The sequence below is a fragment of the Oxyura jamaicensis genome, chromosome 23, assembly GCF_011077185.1.
Source record: "Oxyura jamaicensis isolate SHBP4307 breed ruddy duck chromosome 23, BPBGC_Ojam_1.0, whole genome shotgun sequence".
Taxonomy (NCBI): domain Eukaryota; kingdom Metazoa; phylum Chordata; class Aves; order Anseriformes; family Anatidae; genus Oxyura; species Oxyura jamaicensis.
Window position 1 is genome coordinate 4,874,640 of NC_048915.1, and position 18,474 is coordinate 4,893,113.

The 18,474-nt window shown below is 40.8% G+C and overlaps 1 protein-coding gene across 7 annotated transcripts in view; it reads right to left on the bottom strand.

Moving 5' to 3' along the window:
• LOC118177612 (zinc finger MYM-type protein 4-like) overlaps window positions 1–18,474 on the bottom strand; it is a 42,168-nt gene that overhangs the window by 21,666 nt on the left and 2,028 nt on the right. For 5 of the 7 annotated variants that reach the window (XR_004755875.1, XM_035345463.1, XM_035345462.1 and 2 more), the window contains exons 2-7: window positions 8,343–8,385; window positions 7,411–7,944; window positions 5,781–5,848; window positions 5,014–5,184; window positions 2,049–2,127; window positions 1,361–1,613 (exon numbers count right to left, since the gene is read on the bottom strand). Coding sequence is in view for 6 of the 7 variants with exons in the window: in XM_035345463.1 (XP_035201354.1) it covers window positions 1,361–1,613; window positions 2,049–2,127; window positions 5,014–5,184; window positions 5,781–5,848; window positions 7,411–7,944; window positions 8,343–8,385 (1,148 nt within the window). In the remaining variant the exon portion in view is untranslated. The remainder of the gene's footprint in view (window positions 1–1,360; window positions 1,614–2,048; window positions 2,128–5,013; window positions 5,185–5,780; window positions 5,849–7,410; window positions 7,945–8,342; window positions 8,386–18,474) is intronic. The other 2 variants (XM_035345465.1, XM_035345466.1) reach the window with 2 other exon arrangements.

Sequence of the window (18,474 nt, forward strand, 5' to 3'; positions counted from 1 at the left end):
TAGATTAATTCCTTTTAACAATGAAACTATCAGTAATAATGGGATAGGGAAAAAAGGGAAAAAATGAAAGGTCAGGATTTCTAATTACCACGTAGTTCAGCCCTAAATAGTCTGACTTGTATTGCACCTTTCCTCTTTTTATCTCTCATCTACCATTGTGTCTACTGCTGGATTCGATAAACTGAACTTCTCCCTTACTTCACTCTTTTGAAACAGTCATTCACATAAAATTTTCAAAGACCTTATGTCAAAAAATTAGGAGCAAATCTTTGTATCACTTCCTTGGATGGAAGGATACCTCCTTCTTTCTTGTCTTGTCACAAATAGATAGCTTTTCAACTTAATAAAAACAAATTACAGCCAAGACTGCTAAATTTTATTACAAGGTCTTTTCACGCTGAGACTGCAAGTAAAAAGAATAATTAATTGAAGTCTCAAGTTTAAGTTCAGTTGACCTTGTAAAACTGAAAGTAATAAATCTATTGTTGAAGAAACGATGCATGAACAAAGCAGCATTCACTTTGCAAAGTAACTTCCATTACTAAAATAATGCATAAGAATAACTGTCCTCTCTAAACAGACCCCAGCACAATCAGTCTGTGAGGTTATTTATTCGCCTCAAGTTCTGGTATGTATCTTCTTAAGATTTTTTTCAAAGTAGGCTCAGAAAAGCAAACCTTGCCCTTCCACTCTAGGCCTAGGTAGAAAGTAACTGACTTGGGTACCAAAATCCCAACTACTTAAACACTCAATTCTTACTATATTTAATCTCTGTACATATTATGAAGGTTTAACCATGACTAAATCATAGCAGCAGTAACATATTTTGAAGAGCTAAAACCTACAGAAGTCTGAGCTCACAGAAGGGAGTCAGACTGGAAAGCTATTTTTTGTGTAGAATCTAAGGAAATATCTTGCCTGGAATACATTAATTCCCCCATGCTCTATTTCATTTTATGGATTTGGTAAATCTATTTTCATCTAGAAGAAATAATACATGAAATATTTTTTGAAAATGTACTTGTTTAGCGAGTGCAATGACATTTTAAATCAGGAAGGAAGTGGAGTACCTTTTGAAATACATGTAATATTTGGCTCTTTTAAATTAAAAAAAGACAAAGTGTGCACTTCACAGCAGAGGCTTTTAAATCTATCTGTATGCAAAACACAACTAACTAAATGGAATTGAAAGCAGACAGACCAATTAACAAATAACAGTATCAGCCACAATTTATTGAAGGGAAACATAACAGAAGTGGGCATTAGAGAAACAGCATGTCGTATAAGAAGTGAACTGAAGCCTTTTCATTATCTGCTTGAATATCAATTATTACTCAAACAAATTAAAACGCTGTCCTACTTTGAGCAGCTCGAGCAGGTTTTCTTGGTAGAAGCTGGTGGGCGAGAAGCTGGAACAGTGTATCCAGTGAGGCACAGTGTGGAGCAGAAGAGCTGGGTAGAGCCTTTCCTCTGGTATGCGGTTTGCCCCTTCTGCAGGATTTTTTTACAGCCAGAACAGGAAACCCGAACAGCTGTGGTTGGAACTGAAGGAAGCATTTTACTCATGCCAGAGGATGCCACAGCAGGCTGGAAACCTGATGACAGCTGTGGAGCTAAAAAAAAAAAAAAAAACAGAGAAAACAGAGTAACTGTTATATATGTATTACACATAATTCACTTCTGTGCAGGGGGCAAGAGCAAAGCTTATGACTTCACTGGGATTGTCAAGGTCTAAGGGAGAATTAAATAGCAGATGAACTCTCTAAAAATACATGCCCTGCACTGGTTTTCTGCAGAGTAGATTGTTTCAACTGCTCTTAAGATCGAGAATGCACTTTTAACATCCCTTTCACATTCAATTCTCCTTTGCCTCAAAAATACAATTATTTTTCAAAACCTCTGATTTTGATCGTCTTCAAAACAAAACCAGTTCTTTTTTCCTACTGGGGTTAGACCTAGCAATTGAAAGGCAGCATAAAGTGCAACACCATTTGGGAAGGTGATGTATTGTATAGGTTTAAATAAAGTTAGTCTTGCCTATTCCTTACCAAGAGGACTGCCACTGACTGAAAATACAGCACTGATTTTCAGCTCCCCTTCCTGAGTTTTTGGCTGTTGGCCGTACTCCTAAAACAAAGGGAAAGGAAAAGGAGAACAAATACACACATGTAATAACAGGTTACACGATTTCCATTCTTTCATAATGCCGTATTGAATTGTAAGGCCCAGGAATGAAAGAGAGAATCTCCCAAGCCTGTTCCAAAGGCTAGGCTCACAGATGGTGCAGTACAAGCACCACACGCAGAACCTGCTCAGAGGTTCACAGCGAAGTGTACAACGAGAGCGTCATGTAGAAATGGGAAAGTGACTGCTTGGTGCCTTCCCTTTTCCAGCTGTATTCTCAGACACCTTAGAATTTAGCATCAACAAAGCTTAAGAGAAATCTCCACTTTCCAGTTACACGGACTGTCCATCTAGAAGCATTCTGCAGTCCTTACCCTTACTCTTGGAAACAAGCTCTATTTTCAAATTCACAGATAACAGTAACAGAATACAGACTGACACCTAGACGGCGAGAAGCATTCTGTATTTAACTGGGAGGTTAAGGACCTTGGAGGAGCCCAAGGTGAAACTTCACAGCACATTAATTTTAAACTGGGACAATCTCGTTCGGCCCCACCTCCCATCCTGGACCAGGATGCAGAACTGACTGAGAGATGCTGAGTCAAAAATTAACTACTAATTGTAGTGCTTTTTTTTTTTGTCCGCTTAGCTCCACAAACCAGCTGTGTGAAGCTGGCAGCACTACAGGCAGACCATCTCAATCCCTACTTAGACCGGCTTCGGTGAAAGGGGAATAACCTCACATTTTCTCCAGGATGAGAAAATCCCTGCGGACAGTTGCTTGTGGAGTAGCTGACATAGTATAAATTACTAGCTTACCTCACAGCAGCTATTCATACTTTGACACCATGTCTCCTGCCCGTGCTCTAACTAGAAATTTGAACCGTAAAGCAGCTCGTAACACTCTGCATAGAAATCTTAATAGGCTGAAAAGAATAATCTCTTGGAACTACAGAGATGATAAGATTTAGCCTACTTACAGTCATTTGAGAATAGCGAGGCCATGATGTCATATTATGACTGAGCTAAATTAACAGTTGCTGTCTGACTGCAAGGTAAGCCAATCCAAAATCACTGGGCAAAAATAAGCTCTCAGTTTTCAGTGGCAGTGAAGCACTCCCTCAGCTTAATCCACCTCCTAAAAATCACACCCTAGCATCCACATAATGTTCGTTAAAACTTAACACTTCTCTTACATGTGGGAAAATTGTGAGTTTCTAGACTAAGACAACCAAACTATTTCTCACCAGGTTTCCCAGGAGAATATTCAGCAGCATTAGTTTATCAGATCAGTTCATTTATCAGACTGAAACATTCAAATCCACACCGTGTTTTTTTTTTCAATATTACAGTTTAAAAGCTGGTTATTTATAGAAATGCATTTTTTAAAGCATTTTAACTGCAGTTTTATCCTTAGTTGATACTACTAAAAGAAACAGAAGCAAACCCTAGCATCAACTGTACATGATCAAGAATAGTTTCACAGCAGTTTAACTGTTGGAAGCCAAGAACCTTCAGCTCCAACTATCGGTTACAGCAAGAAACACTCTTCTCTTTCAGGATGCATGGAAAAAAAATTTAAAGCATATTATTTTTGATCTAAAGCAAAACATAAAACTGTCATCAGTTGTCATACTTTTCCAGTATGAGGCAAAGGATTTTACTCCAGGAATTAGTATTTTGATCAGTAAGATAGTTCAAATTCTTCACATCTTCACTTCTGCTCATTAATTTGACCTTTGATAACCACGGACATCTCGCACTACATTCCACACAAATCCACACAGCAGCTGCCATCTTGGGAGGACAAAGGAATAGACAGATTCAACTAATCTACACATGGTTTGACGTTAGTTATGCTTAAGGGAAAATAAAAATGAACAATCTCAGACACTGAACAAATCAGAAGGGCAGTGAAATCTGAAGAGGTTCAAGTGCAGTTTACTTCTTTACTTTATTCAGCCAAGAGTAGCATGGGAAGAGAAGAAAAAACGTTGGGAAGACAGGCCCAGAAATAAGATGAGGTATAGCAGAAGTACACAGAATGATACTAGAAAAACTAATGCCTGAACAGGAACACCAGAACTACCATCAGTGCAAGTGGGATGAATCACCCTGGGAAGTTTTGCGCGCTTATGCATGTTAAGTTTTATGCATGTAAAGTTTGGCATGTAACCCAAATATCAGCAGTGAGGAGACAAGAATTGCAACATGGATCATTTCCTTGGTGTCACATTGCAAACCAGTGGCAAAGAGACAGGTGAGAGCTCAGCAATCCTTGCCCCAGCACCGCACAATCCATAGGTCAGACTTTCTCCATTTTGCAATTATTGAACTCTTACCTATATCATCATAAAAGATGTCAGTCTCAAACGAGAAAATCACTTGACTTCACTGACCTGTATGTATTCAAATATTTTTGTAAGGTAAGACCTCTAAGTATTAATATTAAACAAAAACAAACACAGAACCATTGTGCTCGCAAAGACAACCGTTAAGAGGGAAGTAGCAGGAATAGCACTATTTAAACTACACAGCTCCAACTCTGACAATTCACAAAATATTCAATCAAACATGATCTGTATTTTATTTTCTAGGGAGATCAAGTTGAGCTGAAGTGTCTATATTGCCACAGATTTCACCACAGAAGTTTTACAGCACTTTGCTTTGTCTCTAACCGACAAGCATCACATTTTCAGCGACATGGTAACATGACATCAAAAAGTTGGGGGGTTGGGTTTCATGGTGCTATAAGAGGGAAAAATCCTTCTACTAAACTATGTTCTTCAAGTTAAATTTCGGTCAACAAACCAAATAAAACGCTGAACTTATGTCCAGCTTATGCGGTCAGTTGTCAGACCAAAATGAGAAATGCAATGGGAAACTTACCTCAGAATTATCAGGTTCATCTTTAATTTTGTCTAATAGTCCCTGCTGTGGGGCCATAGCTTTATCATATTCGTCATCCAAAGGCTCCTCCTTAATTCTAATATTTGGTGCAAAGGAATTCCCCAGCTCTTGTCCAATAGATTCCTTACTAGAAAATAGGTAGCTAGACTCCTGAAACAATAATATGAAAAAGAATTCACCCTCCTGCATCTGCCATGAGGAGTTGGGCTGCTGCCAAGGGGAGTTTCTGTTGCAGACCAAGAGAAATGGGTCCTGCCACTGGAAGGTGGGAGAAATGAAGGGCAGCAGCTGCTGCCTCTACCTCCCTGCAGCACCCTCTGTCATCCCACCCCCAATTCTTTTCACTCCTCTGGACAAAGCAGAAGCCACCCAGCTCTCTAAGTTGGTTGTCAGTAAGGGCATTTCGTTGTTTGGGCAGTGTCTCGTGTTGATAGAGCTGTTCCCTGTCTCATCTGGAAAAAAGGCAGCAGGTCAGATGGATGCATCCAGGTCTAGAATCGGCTCACCAGTCACAGTCCGACCATGCTGAACATCAAAGTGGCTATCAAAAGAATCCTCACTTCAAAGAGAGGGTCAGCAAAATTTTACAAAATTATATGCAGACTTTTTAAGTAGCAAAGATGTCTACGAGTCAGAAGGTCAGTTTTCTTGATACTCAAATTTACACTCAAATATAAAATAAGTACTTCGAATTATTCCAGTATATTGCTGCACTTGCAAAAGTGTTTGAAAGATCTATAGCTTACCCTGAAGTTAGTTTCTGGAGTTTGTGGCGCTAACTGCGTCCGTAATGTTTCTTCTACTTGATTATGAACTGAGGAAAACATATACATTAAATATAAATGAATACAGATTCCAATGCATTTCCTTTAAAACTATCTAGAGTCTCATACTGATCCCCAACCCCATAGTCTGACAGCACCTCAGAAGCATTAAACTACTCCCTCGCTCTTCCCTGCAAATAAGACGGTGATCTTTAAAGAGAATTGACATTTTTTATTATTCTAATGGGTCATTATTTTCCCATTCCAGCAGAATAGTTGAAAAATTCTGATGCAGAATTGTTCATTCAGATCTTCTACACCCCAGTGACTTCTGAATTCTGCCACGTTTCTACTTTTAAATCAGAAAATAGTTTTTCAGAGCAACAACTTCCATCTTTTTCTTTGCAGGTCTTTTGCCTCTTCCCCTTTTCTCAGGAAACAGCAGCTTATACATTTTTAGCAAGAATCTTTTTAAAAATACTGGATTTGCCTGGATACTGGATGCTGCCTTTGAGCATTTACTAAAGCTGTTCCAATTACTGGCTACTCTACCTGAGGCTGCACAGCTTTCAGCCACAATCTTTTAACAGTAGGTATTTACAATGTTCTGAAATATGTCTTTTGCACAGAAATATTCTTTACTTGATTTCTACCTGAAGGCAAGAGTAAAAAGACAACTTTAACTCTTCTTTATTTTTTTAAAAAATGTATTGTTTCTCTGTCATTTGTGGAACCTGGAAGCACTGATTTTAAGACACTGTTATTATGCGTACAAAGTTTAAATATGAGAATTGTAAGCTGTAAATCTCAACAAGTAGTCAGGAGGCTCTCACTTGTTGGCCAACCCTCTCTCCACACAGTCTTCTGAATGAAATTAAACCCCATGTTCCAGCCCAGTTATTCTTAACTCCTTCATTCACTGTTCTAACGTAACTTTCAGAGCTTGGGAAATCAAAGCCAGGTGTGTGGGCAGCAAGACTACTGGTGACTTTCAGGCTCCCTCAAATGAGAAATGGATTACAGACGTCTTTGGTTCTCTCCATGTTGGCTGGACAAAGTCCAAGACATAAGTATCTGAAGAAAAAGGAGAGCAGTCTCCCAGGAAAAGCAGATCTCAAGTTACTCCCTGGCTGACTTCCTGCAGGCACTAATATATTTCTAGCAATCTTTCTGTGATGTTACTATGAAAAGCATGCTGCTTTAAGCATATGCACTAATGAAGAACTGGCACTTTGCACAAAAATATCTTTCCAGCTTAACCTAAATTTCATCATCTATTCGGTAAAGGAGTTCCAAGGGCTAGAGATGACAGAAAAACAAGAGGAAGCTTAAGGTGTCACCCAGCTTGGTTTAGTAAACCATAACAACAAAGGATATGATGAGGCTTCAAAACAAGCTGTGGATGATGAGATGCCCCCTAATGCTGCCAGGCCCCTAGTCCTAACACAGAGTTCATTATATTGCAGGGTTCTTTATAATATGCTTCCCTCCAAATAGCTACGCATGTTATCTTCACCAAGGTGATGTTTTAATAACTAGTCCTAGTGCTAATCTCTGTCTAGTTCTTTCTTCCTCCTTGCTGGGTAGCCAGGTCTACGATGCCAACAGTTACCTGCTTTGTCAAGAAAACTGCTTTTCAATCTAGAATCCATATCTTTAGGGATTTTTTCCAACCGTTTTTCACGTTCTTGGAAATGTCCTTCTCTATTCTTGTCCTTTGTTGAAAAAGTCTCTTTGCCATTATCTCTTGTTATGCTAAAATCTTTTCGAATTGATTTAAATACAGGGCCCTGCTCAAATGGTGAAGTGAGATCCTTTTGGATTGCATTTTGAATCTGAATATCTTTTTCACTGTCCAGCTCATGTTCTGTAACCCTCTTGCCCTCTTCTAGATGGTCTTCAGCATGAATTGTGGAAGGGAGAGTGTCTTTTGGAGTGAAATTTTGATCATCTTCGTTGTCACTCCCAACAACAGGTATGCCTGCCAGATCCCCCGAGTTCAGAAAATAATCATCATCATCATCATCATCCAGCAGTGAGTTTTCAGATCCTGTTTGATTCTGTATTCCATACGATACGCTGTCAAGGGCAGTTGTTAAGTTGTGGTCAGTGTCCTCAGACATTTCTGCATCCAGGATTTCACCACCTAGGGAGAAGAAAATAAAGAACAGTCAGAAAATTCATCAACTTTACATGTAACAACGGATGACTCTAAGTGTCCCTTGCTAATCTAATGTTGCAATTTCTTGAATCCATTAAGTATTCTTGGGCTAACATTACTGATAAAACACTGCTGACAAAGAAACAATTCTGTCCCACTCACTACACGGTGAAACACTAACTGAACTGCGTAACACTAATCAAAGAAAGAAAAAACATTTACTTTAATTCATATTTTGTAGCATTTGTGCAGAAGGCAGCGCAGGGAGGGAACAAGTAGCAAGGGCTAAGAGGAGGGTGAGACAGCTTTTTTTGACAGCAGCAACACTTCTAAGAAGCATTTGGTTGAACTACGGCCTTATGTAAATAAATAAAAATACTTACATTTTTCTGTAATATCAAATACCGCATCAGATTTATCTTCAAACTGTGAAAAGGAAAGCACTATATCATTATCTCGGTCAACCTGGATGCACTTTGCTAAAACGTACCCAATCAAAAACCACACCAACATGAAGAATCACAACTCCTTCCCCTTCCTTTCTTGCCCCAAGCAAAGTTTGACTTAAAACTGTTGCATTACCACGAAGTCACAGTTACCAGAAGTTCAGAAGCACACAGAAAAAATGACAGAAGAAAAATTAAGCATTAGCGTTGCTCGCCTGAGGAGGTGCAGGGGAGACGGGAGGGAAGGGAATGTCAGAATTTTCACTCCTACATGAGATATTTGCATCAGGACAAGGCAATGGATTATGTCCTCTGACACTCTACAAGCCTTTGTTTCAAATAAATGTTATTAACAAAAAAATAGCAGCATATACAGCTTTCACCTATGGGGGTGCACGGTTCAGTCCTTCTAACAGGGACCGTCCCCCTTCCAGGAACTGGGAAGCCTAACGCTTACTTCCTAACAGTAATGCGACGACGAGTATCAGTAGGAGCATAACTGACGAAGAACCAGATGATGACTGAGCACTGCACACAACATCTGCTTTCGTTAAACATTCTCTGACAGATGTTAAAGTTGACAGCATGTCTGGAGAAGCATGAGCACTGAGAATAATTAAAGGTCTCTTTCGGATGTCCAACTCTTATTAGCGTTCCTCATTTCTGCCTAAACGGTAACGGCGATTAAGTCAGCTCTCCTTTCTCTGCATCTCCGGCTCTGCGCTTTCTTTCCTGGTAGATCCCACTCACACTTCAGTCCTTAAGCCACCTTAAGTAATGGGATTTGTTAGCAGAGGGATGAGCTCCAATTTCACTGAACTCAAGTTGATAAACTGGAGATTCCACAGGGCCGTGGTGGGAAACTATCAGCTTGGCAGCAGTCAGCTCCAGGAAAGGATGACAACATATTGTCACTGGATCCATCTGATGGCAAGGAGTCCATCAGCCTCCTTCCGATATTGCCTGCAGTCTACAAAGAAGAGTTAGCTCCTTCAACTCAGTTTGACTCACAGGGAGTAGCAAGGATGTGTCCAGCTCAGGGAATACCAAGACAATTTGAGACTGCACCAAAACTTTTCAGCTCCTCTGAGCAGAGACAGTTGAGGCTGGAAAAGTGAAATATGGAAACAAAAGAGAAAATAATGTTATACTCGACCTCAAGACTGATGCAAGTCTGGTCATTGCAATTACCTACAAGAATAAAAAAGCAAACACCTTCCAGGAAGGTTTGCAAGGCCTGAGTTACTGCTAAAATGATCCCACGAGTGTATAAGGAGATGCAGGTTTAACACTGACTGATCTGTGAGTCCACTTGTAGTCCACTAAGTTTACACTAGTGCAATATTTATGGGGATTAATTTTACATCTACTTAGTTCTAATAGCAGATGCTGAGGACAAAAAGAGTGGTGGTGTACTGTGTTTACAGAACAGAAAAGGGAACTTGTTGCCATTCGGTAATAACATCAGAGCATGAAGCCTTGGGACACAAAGCAGTTCAGCGCAGGTCCTTTTCTCCACGCTGATCCTCCTTGATCCGTTTCTTGCTTCCCAGCAGTAACACCGTTCTGTCTTCAGAAGTCTCAGACAATTTGCTGGTGGGATGAGAAAAGTTCTCAGTTGAGATGAAGCACTAGATCATCCTTTTCTTGGAGCAGACTTATATCAAAGTAGCTCCTTGCCTCTTTTGAGATCCCAAGTACCTGTGGGAAAGTATTCCAAGCTCTACCACAGTCTCATTCGCTTTGTACGTGCAACAGTCTGGGCCTCTCTAATTATCGATTTAATTCAAAGAAACAACAAGGTACAACTTAGCACATGCAGGCCATCTGCAAGCGCACATTAGATGCTACCATAAATATTTTGAACAAGTTTGACAACATTTACAATCTATTTGGAAAGAGTCCAAGACATTTCCCAACCACAAGGTCATCCTACAAAAAACCCACGCTATGTTGGATGTCTTTCCTCTTCCTTCAGTGGGGCTGTCAAAGTAAGAGGTGATCTCAAAGATCGTCTTCTTTAAGATGCTTTAGGATACAGAGGAAGGTTTGTGTTTGTGGTCGGAAGCTAACATTAGAAGTATTTATAAAACTGAATTGCAGCACCTGGTAACACCAGCCATCTCATTAAGCCACCATCTCACTTCTGATGGTAACAGCATCAGCACTCTCGCTTGGTGTAAATCCAAAGACCGGGAAGCAGAGCAAGAGTTTGTATGCCTGTGTGTGGACACTTATAATACATAATACACTACACATACATACATATATTTATATCCCATTTATATATTATATCCCCAATAAATGACTTATTCCATAACTGGACTATGCCCTGAAATGGGCTTGTATTTTTTCTGAATTACTGCAGGGTATTCTCTCAATTACATACACTTCTACTCCAACCCTGAATCCTCTTACAATCTTAACGCCGTATCAGAAGGAAATTTTGTACATCAACAAAGAGGTACCTAAAAATATAAATGTCACCTTGTATCAGTTTTAAATAAATTGCCTTTCATTGGATTATGCTCTTGCATTACACAGAAATACAAATAATAGTGCCCAACTTACCACTACCACATTTTCCGTTACCTCTCTGCCAGACAATTCCCCTCTCCACTCCTCACACTTCCTCCTTCGATGGCTGCCATTCACTCCTAATTCCCTTTATTTCTTCTGCTCAGATTTTTTTAAGATTCAGTGAATAAAATGGAACAAAAGGACTCCAGAGATAAACACGAAACTGATTCATCAGATGGCATTTCCTACGAGTCATCTGAGCCAGACCTAAGAAGAGGCACCCCGATATCCCACATTAAGTCTTAGATAACTGCAGAATGGAAAGTATCCAGAGCAGAAAGGTTTCGGTTACTACACGCTAGGCTTCAAGTTCCCAACACAGCCCTCACGACTCGCTTCCAGTTTAAAACTAAACTCAAGACTATCGTACTTTAGAACTCCTCCATTTAATCACTGCAGATAATATTTTGCCAGGGAGTAACTTAGTGATACTTCGTGCTTTTAAGAGAGTGAGCACTCCCTAAGACGTTAAAACAGAATAGTTGAAGCATGCTAGAAGGAAAATTAAATGTTTTAAGATATTTATATATCCTTTTTAGTGAGTCTGCCTCACTTGCTAGCATTGTACACAAAGCAATGCACTGCCTAGGCAGGCTGTAATAAATAAATAATACACAAAAGGATGACAAAACAATTAGGTATTCCTGGAAGCTGTGTGTTTTTGTTCAATTAACTATTCTTCACAGCCAGCAAACACCCTGCTTTTACAAAGAGATGTTCCACTAGGTATATCGTTCTATTCCTTTTTAATTGTGTACCAGACTCAGTATTAACCCCTTCCTTGCTTTGAGCGGGTGACAGAAGGACACTGCTTACAGTTTAATACAATGTGCTCATCTGAAATAACTAAAAACCTGTTTGATTCTTTAACAGCATTCGAAGTTGCCATAGCATCCATAAATCAGACAATTAATAGATGGCTTTTGCGTGCATGTGTGCAATGTAAAGAGAGAAGCTGCCTATGGCTCCAGCCTTGTTTTGTATGCAAATAATGTATATAACAAATAACCCAAACCCCACAGCAACTTTACAGACATAGGCACACATCTTTCTAGCAAGCCTGCTGAAGTTTGATCTTAGGTTTTACCGCATCCCTAAGCAAATTGTGGAAAGGAAGAAGACGTTTAGAAAACTGTAATGAAAAATACTCGGAGGTTTTTCAATTCCTTGTCCTTCCAGCTGCCCTGCACTACACACTGCAGCACACCCCCCTCCCCCCCCCAGCTTCACAATTCAACAAACTGATAAGGAAGATGCAGGTTTTTCAAAGAAGTGATTTAAAATTTTCATTGCTCTTCTTGAACCGGGTGCAGGGAGCCCAGGAAGCATCCCCTGACCTTTTCCACATGACACCCTAGGAAGGATGCCGAGCAGGCTGCCAGCCACGCTGCACCTCTCCTGCAGGGAAAACCGTGCGGCACGAGAGCAGAATTCAGCAGCAGGTTTTTCCCGGAGCTGCTGTTGCCAAAACGCAGACAGACCTAGCGATTCATACCTTTGCAGCACCTAGGGAGGGAAGAGCAGAGGGTAACAAAGAGCCAGCCTGCTGCAGATACCTGCTACAGGAAAAGAACGGCTGCGGCAGGAAGAGAACCCGGCGGGGTCAGGCGAGCCATAGAGCTGGGCGCTCGGTGCGGGCCTGCAGAGCCCCCTAGCCGCCCCGGCTCCACGCCGGACACTCACCGGCCACCACCCAAGGCATCGGGGCTCCGGCACCCTGAAACCAGCCCCGTGTTGGGGTGCCAGGAGGATCGGCATGGGCTTTGCTGCAAGAGCGCGGCTCTGAGCCTGCAGTTCGGGAGCAGAGCCAGGAGGATGTGAACTTTGCAGATTTTGCAAGGTTTGTGCTCAGGGTTGAGCAGGCATTTGAGCCACACTCAAGATTTCAAAAGATTGGTTTTAGTCACTGATTTAGTGTAAGAGCAAGGAGACACATAGTGCGATAGGTATTTTAAAGGTAAAATCCAAACCAGCATCTATACATGCAAAAAGACAAAGGCAGACATATTTTTGTTTCTTGTGCCTCCTTACCTTCCTGTTCCAGAGCTGCAGTTTTACTTTGCATCCTACCTCCTTACGCATCTGAAATTTTTGCAACTTAAGTTTTATGCATCTAAACAACAAAGTTTCAGAAAACATTAAGGCGTGTGCTGCGTGCATTTCGCTTTAGTTTTTTAGAATTCTGACTGAATCACCAGGACGCATGGGGAGCCGCTCAGCACAAAAATGCATCAGCCCCTTCTATCCCCAGACTGCTGAGAATCCTGAGAGTCCTGAATATTCATCGTCTGACTCTAAACAAAGCCTCTGTCAACCTTATGGTCTGCATCTCCCCCAAACACAGGCACATGAGCTGCAAACTGTTCCCAACCTATATGGGGCCAAGCAGATGAGCCTGCCAAGTAACCGAATGTTACTTGATAATGCCTTATTTTTTCTGAATGATCTTTTCTGAATGATCAAAATTTTTATCTATACCTGCAAAGAACAGAGGGAGATTTGAGTCCTTCTCCCATTACCTTCCCCCAAAACTCCACAACTCTGAGAAGGAAACAGCTCCCCGTGGGAAGCCTTCACCTTGCAACTGTTTTTGCCGAGGCACCAGATACGACGTGCTGATCTGAAGCCCACTGGATGCTCGGGCTCTGCAAATTAGGAAACACACCACAAATCAAGCTAACAAACCAAGGCACCCACAAGAAAGGCTTTCTTTTAAAAACAAATAATTTCTCTCTTCAAACCCTCACCCCAGCTCTGTGCTGAGCTTTCCTACGGCACGTTAAGACACTCTGCAACCAACCAGTGGCACTGCGATTTGGGTTAACCTAAATCTCTAAGTGACATTAAATTAGGACAACTCCTACTTCTCACAGCATACACCAGAAAAACTAAACTGTTCAGAAAGTTGCATGGATGTAAGAATCTCCAAAACCAGACTTGGGTCTATGTTATAGCAACGCCTGTTTCTGCGCTGTGGTACTAGGCGAGTAATTCCTCCAAACCAAGTATTTCACTTCAGCCATATATTTTAGCGTCCCACAAGAAAGACAGCACTTCCCAGATGACAAGTGCATACTTACATACTTTGGCCACATCCTTCAAAAGCACAGCTATTTGGAAGATTCTGTTCTGCAAAGCACACAGCCCCCTTTATTGCATTTAACTTAGATGTTGAGTATCTCATTAATCAAGAGCCATCATCACATCTTTTAAGGGAAAGCCAGTCCTTATGCTACAGGAAGAAACACCGAGGATAGCAACCTGGGGTGTGAGGACCAGGTAACCCAGTAAAGATCCCTCTACTCAATGTCTTCCCTAAGAGGACAATTAACCTCGTTAGGAACTGTTTGTTACTGGTTATGTTAGTAATAAAAAACCACCTCCGTAAATCAAAGAAAGTGATATAAAACCCAAGTCATCTGCTTTTCATTATAATCTGCCCTCAAATAAGAAGCCTACAAGCTGGCTTTGCATGCAAATCAGGACAATTTACAAATGTAGCACCTTCTGCTTGTTGATAAACACAGCGGGGATTATCAACCCTCCTTCCCAGGATGGTTTATATGTTAATGGGCCCACACTGGTGAATCATCTCATCTACCATTAGGTACTGCAAGTCTTTTCTCTTCTTGCAAGAGTTCGGTGCCAACAACAATTGGTGGTGAACTGGAGAGCCTCTGAGTGTATGCAGTTTTCCTCTACTTCATTATTTTAGCTCTTAAAGAGAGAAAAGCAAACGTGATCTACGTTGTTCTTCCAAGTATCTTCCTAACTCAGGCTTCCTTTTCACCTGTTCCACTTCTCTTCCACGTTCCTGCACTGTGCTATGATTTTATCCTCTCCTGCTCTTATCAAAATTGGCATTTCTCTCTTTCAGATGGACAATTCCAGTCCCATTTGTAGCTGTTGCCCTGGTCGGCTTCTACTTTTTCTTTTCCTACGAAGAAGTGGCTCTTACAAAAGGCAGCACAGTTGCGTGTTCCACCTTCCTTGCAGGCATTATTACAGGTATCCAAGGCTCTTCAGAATGAAATGCCTGAACACCTCTAAAAACAGGCAGAAAGAACACCAATACTGTGTGACCAGAGCTCTCAGCGAAGCTCCTGCGACTGCTTCGTGCCGTGCTCGACAGCTGCCCCGTGACATGAACCAAGATGTCCACACGATGCCTGAGAAATGAACAGTCGTAGCGAGACACCGAGAAGAGAGACCCAGCTCTGCTCGATCCTTCTGCCCCAAAATAAGTCACGGAGGTAAAAACTTGCCTACATAATCCCACCCGCCCAACAAAACTTTCCTTAAACTTATTTAACAGATCCACTTGGTAAGTTTCTAGATCACGGAAATTTTGTGAAAAACCACAAAAGTGATGTTTTTTCATGGAACACGACGACGACTCCTACCAGGCAACACTAAACTCAGTGAAGACAAGCCTGAATTCCTGAGCACATAGCACCATTTAGAACAAAGCTGAAATCTTTTCGTTTACTTTTTAGATTGATTTAACAAATATCGATGTAGATTATCAAAGAGCAGGAAGCTATCAGAAATAATGAAAAGCACTCCAAAGTTTCTCCTGTAAGAATAACTAAGTCCAGTTGTCCTAATTCTGCCTCAGGTTCTTCTCACCTAAATTTAGACAACTAAGCATTAATTGATTAGGCTACTGGTTCAGGTTTTCTCTCCTTCCAGTGGAAATGAAGATGCAATCCAGAAGCAATTCGTCCTGTGCTGGGGCTTTCAGAGATCCCCATCTCTTTCACTGATGGCAGAAAGAGTCCAGAGAACCTTGGCAAGGCTACACAGCTAACTATGGCATGGATACAGCTTACAAACAAAGATTGCCAATGGAAAATATACTTTTTTCTACAATCTTGAGATTGCAAACACACTTTTCTACTGAAGCATTACCAAGTCAATGACAGTACTGTCAGAGGACAGAAAAGACCCACAGGCAGATCTCTTCATCTACTGCCTGGGACTATTCAACAATTTGAACCATTCCAATACGCACCAAGTACGGTTTGGTTTTGTTTTTACAAGAACACCACAGATAATTTATATAGAAATCCTCTCCGAGCTTCAAACTACTTCCAAAATTATGCACATGCATCTAAAGTAAATAGCAAACATGGTAACCAAAACTAGACATGTAGCATCGTTCCTCAGTGAGTCTTCACAGAAAGGACAGAATATAGCATGGATCAACATACAGTTGGATATACAGAATATAGTTGGGTCAATACCAGCTTGGAAAAGTAAAATTTAGTCTAGGAAAGTACAGCCTAACATTTTTATTTCCCATGACATTTCTGAGTAGCACTTCCAGAGTCAGAGTTATGGGAAAAGAGTGTGGCAGCAAAGGTCATCTACTCCAGGCCTTGAGGTTAGCACCAATCTGCAGCCTGCTTAACACCTAAATCCGTCTCCTGTTTCCCGATATGGCTAAACCACAGCTCATGATAGCAGATTTCAACTTATTTCAGACTCAGCTGTGATGTGACTTTTGCTTCAGCTTGGCACGAGCTTCTACAAATAACGTAACTGCTCCGGCAATCGGCAGCATGCAAGGATTACTTTATCATGGCCTCACACCTACAGAGTTCATGAAGCACTCTCCTGACCTTCCCAGTAACAGAGTTCTTTTTATCCCTACCTTATTTTCCCAGATTGAGTCTTGCTCAGTCTTTTTTTTTTTCTTTTCCCACTGGACAACTAATTTAAAAAACAACCTTGTGGGTGTACTGTAGCCATCTCCCTCTTCTGTCCTAGTGGAAACACTTTTTTTCTATTAAAGCGCGCAAGGCAGAACGCAGGCTAAGATGACAGACACGGAGAGCACAGAATTCTGCTGACATGCCCTTGATGAAATATGCTCTGTTGGAGAAACCTTATTTTGAGGAGTCTGGATGATCACAGAGAATAAATGTGATGAGCAAAAGCAGGAGCGAGTGCTGCTTTTAAGCAGTTACCACACCGTTACAAAATGGATGATGGAAGTCACCTGAACAGTTAGTCATTGACAGAAAGCCCTGAGGAGAATTCACTACGTGAAATTTGCTGCAAGGCATTTATGGAAAAGCCGACGTGAACAGGAATGTCTGGAAGAAATGATGGGATCCAACAGTCGGTAGATTAAAAAAAAGAGATGACCACTTTAAGAATGTTGGGAGTGATTTCATAATTAATTTCCAGTATCCTAACCATGGAAGTGGCCTTCAAGTGGGCATAAACAGCTCACTTTATTTTTCCTTATTTTATACTATGTGAAAAGCCCTAACGTAAAACACTGAGATCATTTACGCTTCTTTTACGTGGCAAGTTCAAGGATTATGATAGCAAAGCATCCTTTGAGAGCTGCACAAACCCGTTTTCATTGTCTTGGTACCATGTAAGAGTAGTCTAGTAACAAAACCTTCTAAATGAGATGACCTCCTTCAATCTTTGAATAAAGCCATGCAAAACTTAAAATCTTTTGCAAGATGTAGACATCCAGGTGTTCACCTGTTCACACCAAGGTGAATTCCAAGAGCCCGGGGGTCAGATTTCAGCAGTTTGTACTGCACACCACAAATTGTCCTGTCTTGGTCAATGCACTGACCGCGTATTGTAAATAAATGGTCATTCTATTCATCGTGCAAACTGTTCGAGACAGCGATATTACATATTAATTACAGTTGAAGTGCCACAAATGTTTTAATAAAATAAACTTATAAAGTTAATCTTGATATTATTCAGAAAGTTGTATATGTTGATATATTTTCTTTAGAATATAAGTTATATAATATAAATATATGTAATTTATTTTGAAATTAGGTTAAAGTTGAAATTAACCTTCTCTAAAATAACCATAAGTACTTTAAGGATACTATCTTACACTGGAAAAAGCCTTGTTTTTCAGTTTGTTGCTCAATGCTTTGGCTTGAGCTAAAAGATGGCACCTGCTTGTCGATGCATTCTACAAAATGCCAGGCCCAGTGCATGCACTTCTGGAATAATAACCTTTGCAAAAGATTTTAATATTGAAGGACACCAGCACTTGCAAAACTCCTCTCTGAAGAAATTATTAGATCAATCTTCATTTTTCCCATACAAAGGAACAATTTTTCTTTTTAAGAAATGCTCGTTATTCCTTGGGCACAGCATCGGAAAGAGTCTGTCATCTTCATTTCCTGTAGCATGGGAACCGGACCACTTAGGGGAAGAGAAATGGGATATGCAGGTTTTCCAAGATCTCATCACTTACTTTTTTAATGGAAGATACGTAAGCGCACTGTATGTACAGCATACTAATCTAATTCCTCGCCGTCTCCATCAGTCATTTGAGCAGCCTGGAAGGATTCACTTCTCTCCACGTTCCTAAAGAACATCTTAGTGCATAAGCTGGTTTTGAGATGGGGAGAGATGAAGAAATTCATCTCTCAAACTGAAAATTACTCACTGATAGAATGTGGTGCAGAGGTGCCACTATTTATATTAAACTCCCACA